At 40.2% G+C, this 15,433-nt stretch overlaps 1 protein-coding gene across 5 annotated transcripts in view; it reads right to left on the bottom strand.

Annotated features, from left to right (window-relative positions):
- Nucleotides 1-900: 900 nt before the first annotated feature.
- Nucleotides 901-15,433, bottom strand: part of zmiz2 (zinc finger, MIZ-type containing 2) — a 57,874-nt gene continuing 43,341 nt past the window's right edge. For 3 of the 5 annotated variants that reach the window (XM_030742764.1, XM_030742765.1, XM_030742766.1), the window contains exons 18-20: nt 10,963-11,084; nt 4,777-4,986; nt 2,873-2,980 (exon numbers count right to left, since the gene is read on the bottom strand). In XM_030742764.1, coding sequence (XP_030598624.1) covers nt 2,873-2,980; nt 4,777-4,986; nt 10,963-11,084 — 440 coding nt within the window. Of the gene's footprint in view, nt 2,981-4,776; nt 4,987-10,962; nt 11,085-15,433 lie in introns of all 5 variants that reach the window. The other 2 variants (XM_030742763.1, XM_030742767.1) reach the window with 2 other exon arrangements.

A 15,433-nucleotide genomic window follows, 5' to 3' on the forward strand; every position in this document is an offset into this window, starting at 1 on the left:
CATCTTATTTTACATTGGCTCATTTTACACTGTAATCATTGTGTTTTTTAAAGCAATTTTTCTTTGTTTTTTGTCATCAACAATTCCATTACCATTACCAGTGAATTTACCACACTAACAATTATTGGGTCTCAAGCAAAAACCACTTCTATGAGCAAATACAGTTATTTGTAATATTTAATTTAAATAAAACAAATTCAAATTAAAAAATTACACAAAATGATCATGTCCTCATAATGTCTTGAATAAATTTAAACATACTGCAACTAAATTAAATTCCCACTAATGTAAGATTAATATTCTTTAACAGATTATCAATGATCAATTTTACTAAAAAATTCCACTGTAACAGATTGCAAATTCCCAAGGTTGGATCAAATTCATCACACCATAGCTGCTGCTTGAAAACAGCTATAAATACTTTAACTGACCACAAGTTAGCTAGGTTGGATCGCATTTCTTTACAATCTCAGAACATTCTTTTCCTTGTAAATTTGTGAGTTTTCTCATAAACTGACAACAAAATTACAAGGTTGGATCAACCTCATCTCACCACTGACACCACGTGTCCCCCCCCCCATTATAATCCCAGAATATCTGGCTTTATTTGTAAATTGATCACATTTTTGCTAGGTTGGATCAAGTTTGTCACGCCACAAACATCACTTGCAAATTTGTGATTCATAATCAGAGAATGTCTGAGTCATTCTTATGTTAGACACTTGACTGCTAAAGTGCACCCATTGTGCTCATTTACAGGCTCATTTTACTTCCAGGGTCTGCAACAATATGTTCACATGCTTTCATGTTTAAGAAAGAAAACTTTCTAATAATGCACACTGCTCCAGCACCTCTTCACACCCTTTTCCAAAACCACTACCAGCATGAAAGAAGGACGCATCTTTTGGCTCAAAAAATTAAGCCAATGTGCGAGTGCCTCAAACCCACATTCTATCTCAACACCACCAGACGATGAGAGCTGTGGGTGCACAAAGACTACAGGTTCTATAGAAGTCTATGGGAAAACAGCTTTCTGAGCTGACCTCAGTAAACACTTTATTGATGAATTTACTGGTTTAGTAACTCACTTCTGTGGGGTCAGTCACTGACTTCGGGTCATATTGAATAAAAAATATTTAACACTACTTTTAAATCTTGATTACACAATGTTTCAAAATGGAGGATTATAGGCTGTATGCTTATTGGCTAATGACTTGTAAATCACAAGTCATTAGCCAATAAGCAAATGGTTTCACAGACTTGCCCCTCCTTGTCACATCCATTTTCTTTTAAACCAGTATGGTCACAATGAAAACACTCATCTCAAGGTTTCACATTGGACTCCACAAACCAATTGATGACCATGGCCTTGAGGCAACTGCTTGTTGTGATTTGGCCCTATATAAATAAAATTGAATTGAATTGAATGATATCTAGCTAGCTATGTCCAATTTGTATATTGTCTATATCCAAAACACACTGATCACAAAATGCCCAGTTTGCTTTCATTGGCTGTTCATTCACTGAATGAAAGCGAGGCAACATTGTTTATGTAAATAGCCAGTGCTAAAATCTTTCTATTACTAACAAAAATCATTAAGTCACATTGGAAAGACATTCGGTTGCTTCCAACTTTTGCAACTCAAACACAGCTCAGGGTTGGAAACTGGCTTTCTTCTCCTTAATACTTCCTGCTAATGCAGACAAATAGCTTTATATCCAATGTACCCGCTATCTGGTTAACCTTAGCTTGTTTGCTTGCTCAAGTTGTCACTGGCAATATATTATCTGAAGCCATTTGTTTTGTGAAGTTTGAGTTGAAGTCTGTTGCTGGCTGTTGGTGATTAGAGGACTTCAATTCCAAGCTACTTTTAGTTAGAGCCAAACTAGTTCATAGGTGGTCGTCATACAAATGTGTGTTACATAGTGATGTAGATAAGTGAGGCAGTTTAGGAGCAGTGTGGGGGAATTACCCTGTTCAGCTTGAATATTGAATTTTAGAAGTCTGTAAAGTTGTAACACACACAAAAAGAGCTACAGAATGAACTAAAGCAGAGGAAAAACCCCATAATAGGGGCACTTTAACAGAAGGTGCTATGAAATGGAAGGACACTCAAAACAAAGTTTATATATAAATATACATTGTTATTTGAGCTGAATTGGTACTGAAAATAAGCCAATAATAACCTCACAGAAAAACTGAATCTTAAGGCAAGAATTCAAAAATATTCTTGCATGAGACTTTTTGTAGTTATCATACTTAAAATGTGGACAAGTTGTAGTAAAACCTCAGACAATTCTGCAATCTGCAGACAATTTGCAGCAGTCACAGTGTGTAGAAGTGTGTGTTAATGTGTGTAAATCCCCAAAAGTCAAATTTTGGGAAATGCCTCATTAATGTCCATTATCTTCCACGAATAAAAACAACGGAATCAATAAATACAAATCTTCCAGCCTGTGATTTGTGCTATAGTTTCAAATGCTGGTCTTTAGAGTCAGTGCCTGTGTACTGTTGCTTTCTTCATACTCTTTACAGTGTTCACATCTGGAGAGTGTTCTTATGTACAACTCAACACTGTACTCAAAGGATTTCTGCAGCAGGACACTTTAGAGAAACTGATACACAAAAACATCACACACACTCACACACAAACAAACACACAGGTAAGTGGATGAAAACTGAGCTGAACTACAGCAAATAGAGAAAGAAGCTGGTTGACTCAACTGAGTCACACACACACACACACACACACACACACACACACACACACACACACACACACACACACACACACACACACACACGTAAGTGGGTGAAAACTGAGCTGGGCTACAGTAAATAGAGACAGATAGACTGGACTGGAGGGTCGACTCAGTTGTTCTCGAACAGAGAAAGCAGGTCGTCACTGCTGTTGTTGGGAAGGTCGGGCGGGCCCAGATAGGACAGCAGCTCATCTGGGTTGGTCAGCTCAGGAAGAAGCTTAAAGACAGACAGTTAAATATAAATACACACTGAATGCACAGTTTGTGATATGCTAAGTCTTATTAAAACTGTATTCAAACTGCTGTATATACACACACATGTATTTAAAGCATCCTGAAAAAGTTATTTAGCAAAAACAAGTGAGACATTCTTTTATAATCTTTGCCGATGCCAGTTAAACTTTGAGTCTGCAGAGAGCATGTACAGATGTTCTTGTTGTTGTGTTCATTAGTACTTTGTCACCCATTTATTGCACATTTAGTCAGATATTTTATTGTGTGAGAAGGATTTTTTGGAACAAAGGGGGGAATGAAATAAAATAAGCAATTTCAACTTCGAATAACAAGTTTATGAAAGAGGATCCCAAATATGACAGCAAAATTTGTGGGATACAGAGAAACACTGCCCAGTGCCATCAGTGGATGTCGTCTTGTTCTTTGGCTGTCAAGGCATTTTTAGGATATTATTTTATTTAGGTTAAATCAGACCACTGAAAGTACAGAGTGCAAATAAAATTTGTTACCCACTGAAATGATTCATTGGTTTGTTTTAGTAATGAGATCCCTACAACACAATCCCCCAGGAAATCAAAGGGGACAAAAATAAATTAAATGACAGCCAAAATAACACATTAACATACTATACCTAATTTATGTTCAGCATAATGTGTGAGTCTCTGCTGCATTTTGCATTTATTTAGTTGAATTTTCTCTGTCAGACTGTAGTCTGTGTTTCAGTGTGTGAGAGGGAGGAAGGGTAAAGCAGTGACAGAAGAAAAGATAGCGAATGAAATGCCATCCTGCAAATAAAACTGCAGAACAAGTGTTTACTAAAAACCAAATGTAGACAGATGTCATCTCATAAGCCTGTAAGTCTGATGGCAGGAAAGATAGTCCTGACTTTAATACTAGAAGCTCTTCTGCTTAGGGGATAACCTGCAGCCATTAATGAAAATATAAAATAAATATAGAAGACATTACAGCTCTGTTTCATAACAGAAAACCCTTCAGCAGACATCTTATTAATTTCTGCAAAACTATTTTGCCCTAATTTGGAGGCCTGAAATCCTCGGTTGATTACTCTTCACTTCAGACAAAGGGTACTAAACATCCAGGAATATGAATATTGTGTTGCACATCTATGAAGAGTAAAGAAATCATACACCAAATTTCATGGCTCTACTCCTTGTGGTTTTTTTTTAAATCTATAGACTGAAAAGGTAAAACTTGACAGACAGTATGACAACAATTCCTCCTGTTTTATATTGAGCAGGAAGCTAAAAACAGTACATAAGACACAGGAGACATTTCACTGCAGTAGCTTTTCTTTTAATTCTTTATTAATTTTTCTCAAATTGGAGTTTCAAAGAAGAAGTTACTTACTGTTGAGTATTTTTATATGTTCTACTGGTATTTGAAGTACCTCAATATTTCTTCCACCTCTCCCTCTGGAACTTCAATATTTTAGGATATTTGTCTAATTGTAAAGATTTGTTACATAACATGGACAAATGAAGCCACAGCTTGAAGTGGCTAGAACGTTGGGGAACCCACTTTATTACCAACAATTATTTGGTTCTTCCATAAGAACCAAACTCACTTCTTTATTACGCCACACTTTCTGTGTTCCTTTTTTGAAATATTGTATTTTCTATATGGGAAATGTTTGTTAGACTGTGCCTTTAAGATTTTCTGATTTCTTTCATATGCTTAAAAAAATAATTGAGAATTCAGTCACATCTAAAACCTGCCCTTTTGTTTAACTCAATATAAGACCAACAGGCTTCTACTCACATCTAGTGCATGATCTGTTCCCTCGCCTACAGGCACTCCCGGGCCACCCAGACCAAAGGTACCTTCGCTCTGTACCAGGGAATTCTGGGTATTGGTGCCCCGCTGTGGCAATGGGCTGCCGGTGTCACACAGACTCGGGTTATTGTGCACACCTGAGCCATGCTGCTGGAGGATGTTGTGAGAGTGTTCAATTTGTCCGGAATGAGGCGTCTGACAGCAAAGAGAAAATAAAAGAGAAACAAGAAGGAAGTGTTTATTTTACAGCATACATGCACAACAACATTCACTACAAATAATACTGTGCAAAGACAAATCGCTGAGGCCATTTCTTCATACGCTAAAGGGCAGAAGTTTGTGGCAGCAGAAGGACAGCCACTTTGTTTTTTAAAAGCAGCTGTGTGTGACAGGAAGTGCTTTGGCCAGTGACTGTATGTGTGAACAAACGTCCTCAGGCAGTGCTATCTACTTCAGCTTGAGTTGCAAACTCCTACCTGAGCCTACAGGCCAAAAGCAAGAACCAGCAGCAACTATGAGGAAAGCCAGGCACAGAGCAGCAAGATTTTGAAAAAAATTAGGGTGTTTAATCCATTAGTCAACAAAAAAAAAAAAAAACAAGCAAACAGAAAAAGGCAAACACTGTGATAGCTTTATTGTGATAGCATTGTGATTGATTAATAACTTCTATAATATTAAGGGGAAACAATAAAACCCTTTCTGTTTTCCCATTCACAGCAGTCATATTTAAGACTTTGTTTACACTATTATTGCCAGAAGTATCTGCCTTCACATGCATATGAACTTGAGTGGCATCCCATTCTTAATCCATAAGGTTTAATATGATGTCAGCCAACCCTTTGTAGCTATAACAGCTTCAACTCTTCTGGGAAAGCTTTCCACGAGGTTTAGGAGTGTGTTTATGGGAATTTTTGACCATTCTTCCAGAAGTGCATCTGTGAGGTCAGACAATGATGTTGGACGAGAAGGCCTGGCTCACAGTCTCCGCTACAACAAAAATGTTTAGATTTTTGTTGTAGAGTATTTTAGTATTTTCTGCTCAGATTTTATATATTATTTATTTTTGTTTTTGTACTGAGTGTTCTGCTGTCCCTTTGCTGTTTGCAACACTGTAAATTTCCCACAATGTGGGACAAATAAAGGCTTATCTTATCTTAATTCGTCCCAAAGGTGCTGTATTGGGTTGACTGTGCAGGCCAATCAAGTTCTTCCACACCAAACCTGCTCATCCATGTCTTTATAGACCTGATTTATATACTGGTGCACAGTCATGTTGGAACAGCCATCCCCAAACTGTTTCCGCAAAGTTGGGAAATTGTCCAAAATGTTGTGGTATGCTGAACCATTAAGAGTTCCTTTCACTGAAAAACAACGCCGCACCACAATCCCCCCTCCAGTAAACTTTATACTTGGCAAAATGCAGTCATACAAGTACCGTTCTCATGGCAACCACCAAACCTAGACTCGTCCATTGGATTGCCAGATGGAGAAGCGTGATTTGTCACTCCAGAGCACACGTCTTCACTGCTCTAGAATCCAGTGGCGGGGTGCTTTACACCACTGCATCTGATGCTTTGCATTGCGCTTGGTGATGTAAGGCTTGGATGCAGCTGCTCAGCCATGGAAACACTCTATGCACCATTCTTGAGTTAATCTGAAAGCTACAAGAAGTTTGGAGGTCTGTGTGACTGACTCTGCAAAAAGTTGGTGAGCTCTGCTTACTATGAGCCTCAGCATCCACTGACCCTGGTCTGTGATTTTACATGGCCTACTGCCATTCCCAATCACCTCAGGGACGTAATTTTTAAACTGCCCCAAAACTATTCGGTCACACAGCTTTTCAAAACTATCTACCTGCAGGGTTGAACACCAGTGCATAAAATAAACAGATAAATCCTGCACAAACTCAAGATGCATTTGCTTTTCACCCTTTTTCCCAAGTCCAAAACCGTTGACTGTAAGCCTCAGGAACTAGCTCATAAGCCTTTAAAACAGCTGCTTTTACAACAGAGTACTTTTGTCTTTCCTCCAAAGACAAAGCAGAGTAAGCTTCCTGTGCTTGACTGGTCAACACACACTGTAACATTATTGTGCGAGCAGACTCAGGCCACTCTGTGACGCGCTCAAACAACAAGAAAAGGTTTCTGGATCCTTTTATTTAAAATTGGTAGCCAAACTGTAGCCAAAATATCAAAATTGTCCTCATGTTCATGGGACAATAAAGAGTTCTGCAGCTCAACAGAACTCCGATTTCAGTTGTCCACTTTTAATTACATCAAGCCTTTCTCTCCACAGCCGGCTATCTCCATAGCTATAGCTATAATCTAAATCACATAATGATATGCTATTTTCAACAGCTGGTCTTTATTACACTTATCTAAGAACTCCTCTGATGGAGGCTTAATAAAGTCAGCTACTTCAGTCATGTTCCCCAGCACACAAACCAGCTAACTAACTTAACACCTCTGCATGTCATGCCAAATTTGACAAAAACCCAAAAGTATAGGTTGCTTCCAAGATACAAACAAATCCCCTCTAATATAATACCTGCCTATAAAATCTAGCCTTAGATTCAGTCTAGTCTTCGTGCAGTGCCGGTGGTGGGTACTTACGCACAAAATACCACTAGCACGAAAAAAGAGACCAAATAATGGTAACACCCCCACCCCAACTATGGCTGTGCTCCTGAGCAAAAATGCTCCAACCACATTCACTGCAACCCTACAAACAAAAAAAACCCTCAACAAACCCAGAGCGGTAACACTGCTACACCTACCAGGGGATAAAGTACCCAAACAATTAAGCACCTGTTAGAAGTACAGCAAACTGTCCATCCCTAAGGCCTTGGAAACTGCCAAGCAAAGACTCACAGCCTTAGCTAACTACTTGAAGAGGTATACCAAGGTAAGCCAGTGGAATAAACCAGATGTTCTCCACTGAACCATCCAAGGTGTACTCTCAGTAGGAAGGAAACATATGAGAACAGCCACAGCCCCCACAATACTGAAAGAGCATATGGATGAAACACACAACAACAACAAGCTCTTACATCCATTAGCTCAGTGGCTAATGGATGTAAGAGCAGACTATAGCAACCTCACTGAGCAGGGAAGTGGCAGGCTTCCAAGAAAGAGTCTCAAATAAAAAGAGTTGGACAGCACCAGGCCCTGACATGATCTACACCTACTGGCTAAAGAAGCTAACTGCACTCCACAAGCATCTGGCAGCACAAATAAACAGGCTGCCAATGGCTAAGATGCACCTAGAATGGCTGACCAAAGGCCAGACAGTCCTGATACCCAAGGACCCCCAGAAGGGACTAGTCCCATCCAACTACTGGCCAATAACCTGTCTCAGTACAACATGGAAGCTCCCATCAGGCATCATAGCAGATGACAAGATGGACAGACACATGGCTCAATACATGAGCAGGGGCCAGAAAGGAATTGGCAGTAACACCAAGTGGGGTTGGGTTACTTGGTGATTCTAAATTGCCCATAGGTGTGAATGTGAGTGTAAATGGTCGTCTGTCTCTCTGTGTTGGCCCTGTGACAGGCTGACGACCTGTACAGGGTGTCCCCTGCCTCATGCTCTATGACAGCTGGGATAGGCTCCAGCCCTCCCGTGACCCTGTAAAGGATAAGCGGAAGAAAATGGATACATGGATGGACCAGAGGAGCCAAACACCAGCTACTGGTAGATAGAGCAGTCACTTGAGACTGTAAGACTAGACTGACCAACCCGTGCACTGCCTGGATTGATTACAAGAAAGCCTATGACTTAATGCTTCACACACAGATCCTGAAATGCCCAGAACTATACAAGATCAACTTGACCCTTAGAGCCTTCATCAGGAACTCAATGTACCTGCAGAGAGTAAGGCAAGTCCTGAGGAAACAGTTTAATGGGAAGAACAAGATCGAGGGAATCAACACTTACACCCTACCAGTCATCAGATAACCTGCTGGGATATTAAGCTGGCCAAAGAAGGAGATAGAAGCCAGTGACATGAAGTCACATAAGTTCCTTAGCATAGAGGGTTTCACACTAAACCCACCACCCTCAGACTGTACGCTAAGCGAAAGGAAGGTGGCCGAGGACTAGTGAGTGTCAGAACCAATATCCTGGATGAAACAACAAAGGTCCATAAGTACATCACGAAGATAGCATGTGCTCAGTTATGGCCTAGTGAATACCTCAAGCAGAAGAAATCCAAGAAAGAAAAGGAGCAAGAACAGGAACCATCATGGAAGGCCAGGTCCCTGCACAGCATGTATAACCGGCAAAGTGGCTGATATTGAAAAATCCTACAATGGCTGGACAAAGCTGGGCTGAAAAACAGTACAGAGGCACTAATACAGGCACTAATCATGGCAGCACAGGAACAGCACAAGATTGATAGAGGCTGGGGTCCACCATACCAGGCAAGACTCCAGGTGCAGGCTGCACAGAGATGCCCCTGAGACAATCGAGCACATAACAACAGAGTGCAAGATGCTAGCAGGCAGGGCATAAATGGAACCCCATAACAATTGGCTGGCATAGTATACAGGAACATCTGTGCGGAGTATGGCCTGGAAGTCCCTAGGCCAAAATGGGATACGCCCCCACGGGTGGTTAAGAATGAACGAGCTAAGATCCTGTGGGACTTCCAGATACAGACACAGACAGACAAACTTTTAATGGCTGACCAACCAGATATAGTAGAGGTGGACAAGCAAAGGAAGAAAACCGTAGTGATAGCTGTAGCAATACCAAACGACAGCAACATCAAGGAGAAGGAACACAAAAGGGTCAAGAAATACAGAGGGCTGAGAGAAGATTTGGAGAGGATGTGGAAGGTGAAGGCAACAGTGGTCCCCGTGGTAATCTTAACACTCGAGGCAGTGACCCCCAAACTGGCAGAATGGCTCCAGCAGGAACGATATCCAAGATCTCTGTCCAGAGGAGAACAGTCCTAGGAACAGATAAAATATTGTGCAGGACCACCCACAGGCATGGGGAATTTTACATATTTATATAATTTTTTTTTTTTTTTTTATATATATATAATTTGTGTGCAGTTTGTCACACAGTGTCTCTCCTAGTTAAATGCACAGCTGCTGTATTTCCCAGGGACAGAAAAGAGTGCAAGATATCTTCACTAAAAGGTAGAGAGACATGTAAGAAAAACAGGACAGGAGAGGAAACAGAGAGGTGATATTTAAAGGTAAGGAGTGTTCAGCAGCATTTGATGAACTGGAAATTTCAAGCTTGTATGTAATCATTTTTAAATCAGACATTGGATCTGTATATGATGTGAAGTCATGTTTTTTTTTTCATATTGTAAAAGGTCGAAAAAAAAGAAAAAAAAAGCACAGGTCAGCTGATCACAGCCTGTACACAAAGAAAATCTACTGGTGCTCACAACAGAAAGTTGTAATTCTTTTCCCCATGTGCAGCCACTACTACCAGTCTTAGGGTTCCACCTGCTGATTACCACTTTATACTTATTTTTGTGTTTAGGTGTAGAGGCAGAGTCACCCTCTACAACATATATAACAGAAAATAAAGCTGTTTTTCAAATTCTCTTTCACTGCTTGTGTCCTACATAACAGATTCAAGCTGAGTACATTCATTAGAATTAGAATTTAGATTGGAATATAGTTTATATTCCCATGTAATAATATTATTTTATTATTATATTAATATAGCACAAGGTTCAGTTAGCACTGCACAAAAACAGAAAGAAATGTCCTCCAAAGAGCTACTTTTACTTTCTTCTGAAGTACATTTCGGAGACTGTAACTTTTTACTTTTACTTGAGTAAAGAAGTTGATTCAGTACTTAAACTTTTACTAGAGTATTTTTTATTTAAGTATCTGTCCTTTTGCCACCTCTGAGTATATGGGACTAAGATGAACCACAGTGTGTGTTTATAGTAATCAACTGGTCATTCCAGTAAAGTACTGCCTCAATTTGAGTTGCATAAACGACAGTACAGTATGTGAGTGGCCTTCTGGCTGTGGTGCATTTATCACTGAAGTCTACTCAGTGATCAAAAGAAAAGTCCTGAAGGGACTGAGCCTAATCCTCAGCACTGTGGCCACAGGGTGGCTTTTTTCCAGGAGGAGGACAGGAACATGCCTGTTTATTTGCTTATGTAATAAGTGGGTATTAAAGACATCCAACCTGCTCAGACTGATAGGGGAGTGGAGGCGGTGGTCCAGAAGGTGCATACTCTCCCAGTGTTGGGGTCCCAGGAGTTTTGGGGAAATCTGTAAATCCTGGCTGGGTGGAGAATCCCTGGTTCCCTATAACATCAATACAGGCAAACATTATTTCCAGCGAGCACATAAAAATAGGCCAGTGGAGACTTTTTTTTTTTTTTCTGTTGCATAATAGTAACCAAGCCAGCTTCCAGAAAGCTTCCAGCTGTAGTCAAAGAGGATATCTTTGTTGTGGTGCTTGTAATATTACTTGGGTCACTTCCCATCTATGATGATCTGACTCTCTGAGCTGGAAAGAGTCATGTACATTATGCTTATATATAGTTTAGTGCACTGAATCAGTGCACTAAATATAGCACAAGTTACAAACAGGAATAGTTTTGTTAGTGTACACACTGGACACAGACAGGTGTGAAAAAGTAAGTGCTTACCATGAAAACATCACTTTTTGGACATTTCTGAACAAGACATAAGCTGCAATATTAAATAATTTAACTTAATGGAGTACTACAGGAACCTTATTTGATTAGAGCTGCAATTTACAGTAACTGTTTTGTTGATATTGCACTTTTAGCACAATATAAACATCAGTAGGCTTTTAATGTTGAACCTGTGAAATACCTACAGTTGTGCTTATACAAACCCTGGGAGATTTTGTGATTTTTTTTTGGCAATTTTTCATTGCATACAAATAATACAAAAAAATGTTCTTTCACTGATGGTAAATGGTTGGGTGAATCCCTTTATTATCTCACAGACACCGGTAAGGGGAACTATGTGAGAGTGCTGTTTGTAGATTACAGCTCAGCATTCAACACCATAGTTCCCTCCAGGCTGGTCTCTAAGCTGCTGGACCTGGGCCTGGGCCCATCCCTGTGCAGGTGGGTTCACAGCTTCCTGACCAGCAGACCACAGGTGGTACGAGTGGGTCACCTCACCTCATCCTCCCTCACCCTCAACACTGGATCCCCCCAAGGCTGTGTGCTCAGCCCTCTGCTGTACTCACTGTACACCCATGACTGCGAGGCCACGTCAGAGTCCAACGTCATCATCAAGTTTGCTGACGACACTGCTGTTGTGGGACTAATCTCTCACAATGAGGAGACAGCCTACAGGAGAGAGGTCTCCCGCCTGGAGAACTGGTGCCAGGAGAACCACCTCCTGCTCAACGTCAGCAAAATGAAGGAACTGATCGTGGACTTCAGCAGGAAGCAGCAGAGGGACTACCATCCACTTGTCATCAGTGGTGCTGAGGTGGAAAGAGTGGACACTTTCAAATACCTGGGAGTGACCATCTCACAGGACCTGTCCTGGACTCATCACATAAACATCACTGTGAAGAAGGCCAGACAGCGTCTCTACCTCCTCAGGCGGCTGAGAGACTTCAAGCTCCCACTCAAGGTGCTCAGGAACTTTTACACCTGCACCATCGAGAGCATCATGCGTGGGAGCATCACCACCTGGATGAAAAACTGCACCAAGCAGGACTTCATGGCCCTAAAAAGGGTGGTTCGTTCAGCTGAACGGACCATCAGAACCACCCTCCCCAACCTGCAGGACATTTACACCAAGCAGTGCAGGCTGAGGGCCATGAAGATCCTAAAACAGCCCAGCCACCCCGGACACTCTCTCTTCTCCCTGCTCCCATCAGGCCGGCGTTACCACTGCCTGAGGATTAAGACTGAAAGGTTGAAGAGTTTTTACCCACAAGCCATCCGTCTGCTCAACTCTGAGCCCTAACTGGACTATTATTGCACAATGTAAATATTATAATCTATAATTCCATGTAAAAGTGTGTATAATGTATAGTATATAGTGTATAGTGTGAATTACTTATTTTTATTTTTATTCTTCTTATTTATATGTGTGTGTATATATGGTTGCAGGTACAAAATGCATTTCACTGTGCATTGTACTGTGTATAACTGTGCATGTGACAAATAAACACTATCTTAATCTTAATCTTAAATAATTGTACAGTACCAGTGAAAAGTTTAGACACCTTCTCATTTAATGTTTTTTCCCTCTACATTGTAAATTAATACTGAAGACATCCAGGCTATGAAACATCATGTAGTAAACTTAAGTGTTAAACAAACCAAAATAAGTTCTAGATTTTAGATTAATCCCAAACCGTCTCAGTTGGATTTAGATCAGCAACACTCCATCACCCTCTTTCTTGGTCAAATAGCCCTTACATAGCCTGGAGGTGTGTTTGGGGTCATTGATGGTCCCACTAAGCGCAAACCAGATGGGACTGAATGTTGCTGCAGAATGCTGTGGTAGCCATGCTGGTTAAGTGTGCCTTGGAACTTGAATAAATCGCCAACAGTGTCACCAGTAAAGCACCCCCATACCATCAAACTTCCTCCTCCATACTTCACAGTGGGAATTGCACATGCAGGAACCATCTGCTCACCTTTTCTGCGTTTTACAAAGACATGGCGTTTGGAATCAAAGGACAGATTTCCACTGGTCTAATGTTCATTCCTTGTGTTCCGTGGCCTAAGCCATTCTCTTCCTCTTGTTCTTCCTTATAAGTGGCTTCTTTGCAGCAATTTGATCCAGATTCATTCCGTCTTCTCTGGACAGTTGAGATGTGTGTGCTACTTGAACTCTGTGAAGCATTTAGTTGAGCTCTTTTCTGGGGTGCTGTTAACTTGTGGTTTCTGAAGCTGGTAACTCTGATGAACTTATCCTGTGAAACAGAGGGAACGCTTGGTCTTCCTTTCCTGGGGCGGTCCTGATGAGAGCCAGTTTTATCATAACGTTTGATGGTCTTTGCGACTTCACTTGAGGATACTTTCAAAGTTCTTGAAATTTTTCAGATTGACTGACCTTCATTTCTTAAAGTAATGATGGACTGTTGTTTTCCTTTACTTAGTTGAATAGTTCTTCCCATAATATGGAATAGATAATATAGGACTATTCACTGTATACCAACTCTATCTCTTCACAACACAACTGATGGTCTCAAGAGGGCAAGAAATGAACTCTTGACAGACACAACTGTTAACTGAAAATCATTTCAAGTGACTGCCTCATGAAGCTGACTAAGAAAATACCAAGATGTGCAAAGCTGTCATCTAAGCAAGAGGTGCCTGTTTTGAAGAAGCTAAAATATAAAACACATTCTAGTTTTGTTTAACACTTTTTTGTTTACTAAATAATTCCATCTGTATTTCTTCATAGTTTGGATGACTTTAGTATTAAGCTACAATGCAGACAACTTTTAAATAATGAAAAACCACTGAATTAGAAGGTGTGTCCAAACGTTGGACTGGTACTATATTTGCCCTTTTTAAATGATAATGACAATAGAAACTATCCAAATGACCTGGATCAAAAGTTTGCATACACAGGTTCTTAATACCATCCATTGCCTCATTTAACATCAATGACACCTTCAAGTCTTTGTTGGTAGTTGTGGATAAGGCACTTCGTTTGAGGCCTTATTGACTCCTCTTCAATTTATGGTGGTGACCAAAAACTTCAATTTTGGTGTCATCACTCCAAATAACTTTGTTTCAGAAATACTGAGGCTGTGCTGTTTGGCATATTGTAAGCAGGTTGCTTTGTGGCATTGGCGCATTAATGGCTTTCTTCTGGCAACTCGACCATGTGGCATATTTTTTTTCCAGGTGCCTCCTTATTGTGCATCTTGAAACGCCACATTACTTTTTTTCAGAGTCCTGTATGTCAGCTGAAGTTATTTGTGGGTTTCTATTTACACCCCGAACAATTTTCCTGCCAGTTGTGGCTGAAATTCTTGTTGGTCTACCTGACCATGGCTTGGTTTCAATAGAATCCCTAATTTTCCACTTCTTAATTATAGTCTGAACACTGCTGTTTGGCATTCTCAATTCCTTGGATAGTTTTTTATATCATTTTCCTTAAGTTCAACTATGCTCTCCCATACATCCTTTGATAATTCTTTTGCTTTCCCCATGATTTGTATTCCAAGTCAGTGCTGCACAGTATGAAACATGCAGGGGTCTCTGAAAAATGGCCAAAATAACAAATACAATTCTGCCAGTGTATGTAAACTTATGAGCACAAGTGTATAGAAATAAACAGCCACATTTTTCCTGATAGTTTGTGTAAATTTTTTCCAAATAAATGAAGTGGAACAAGTAAACTGTTTGTTTTTATCTGCAAGAAAAGTTGGTATGAATTTTGCAGATTAAAGCAAAGAATACGTACTTAGGTTAATTTCTGCACAAAATTCTACATCTACTGTTCTGATTTTTAACCAACAGAAAAGAAAAACAGCCAGAAAGAGTTAATAAAAATATATTTTAAGCATTTTATAATAGCTTGATGTTGTTTTACCTTCATTATTGTATGACAAATCATTCATTCTTTTATGTAATGTGTTGACTTGATTTGCTGGTCTCTGGCTGGTACAGTCCATAATTTTGGAAGTGAGAAAT

Source organism: Archocentrus centrarchus, chromosome 12 (assembly GCF_007364275.1).
Source record: "Archocentrus centrarchus isolate MPI-CPG fArcCen1 chromosome 12, fArcCen1, whole genome shotgun sequence".
In the NCBI taxonomy this organism is placed as follows: Eukaryota; Metazoa; Chordata; class Actinopteri; order Cichliformes; family Cichlidae; genus Archocentrus; species Archocentrus centrarchus.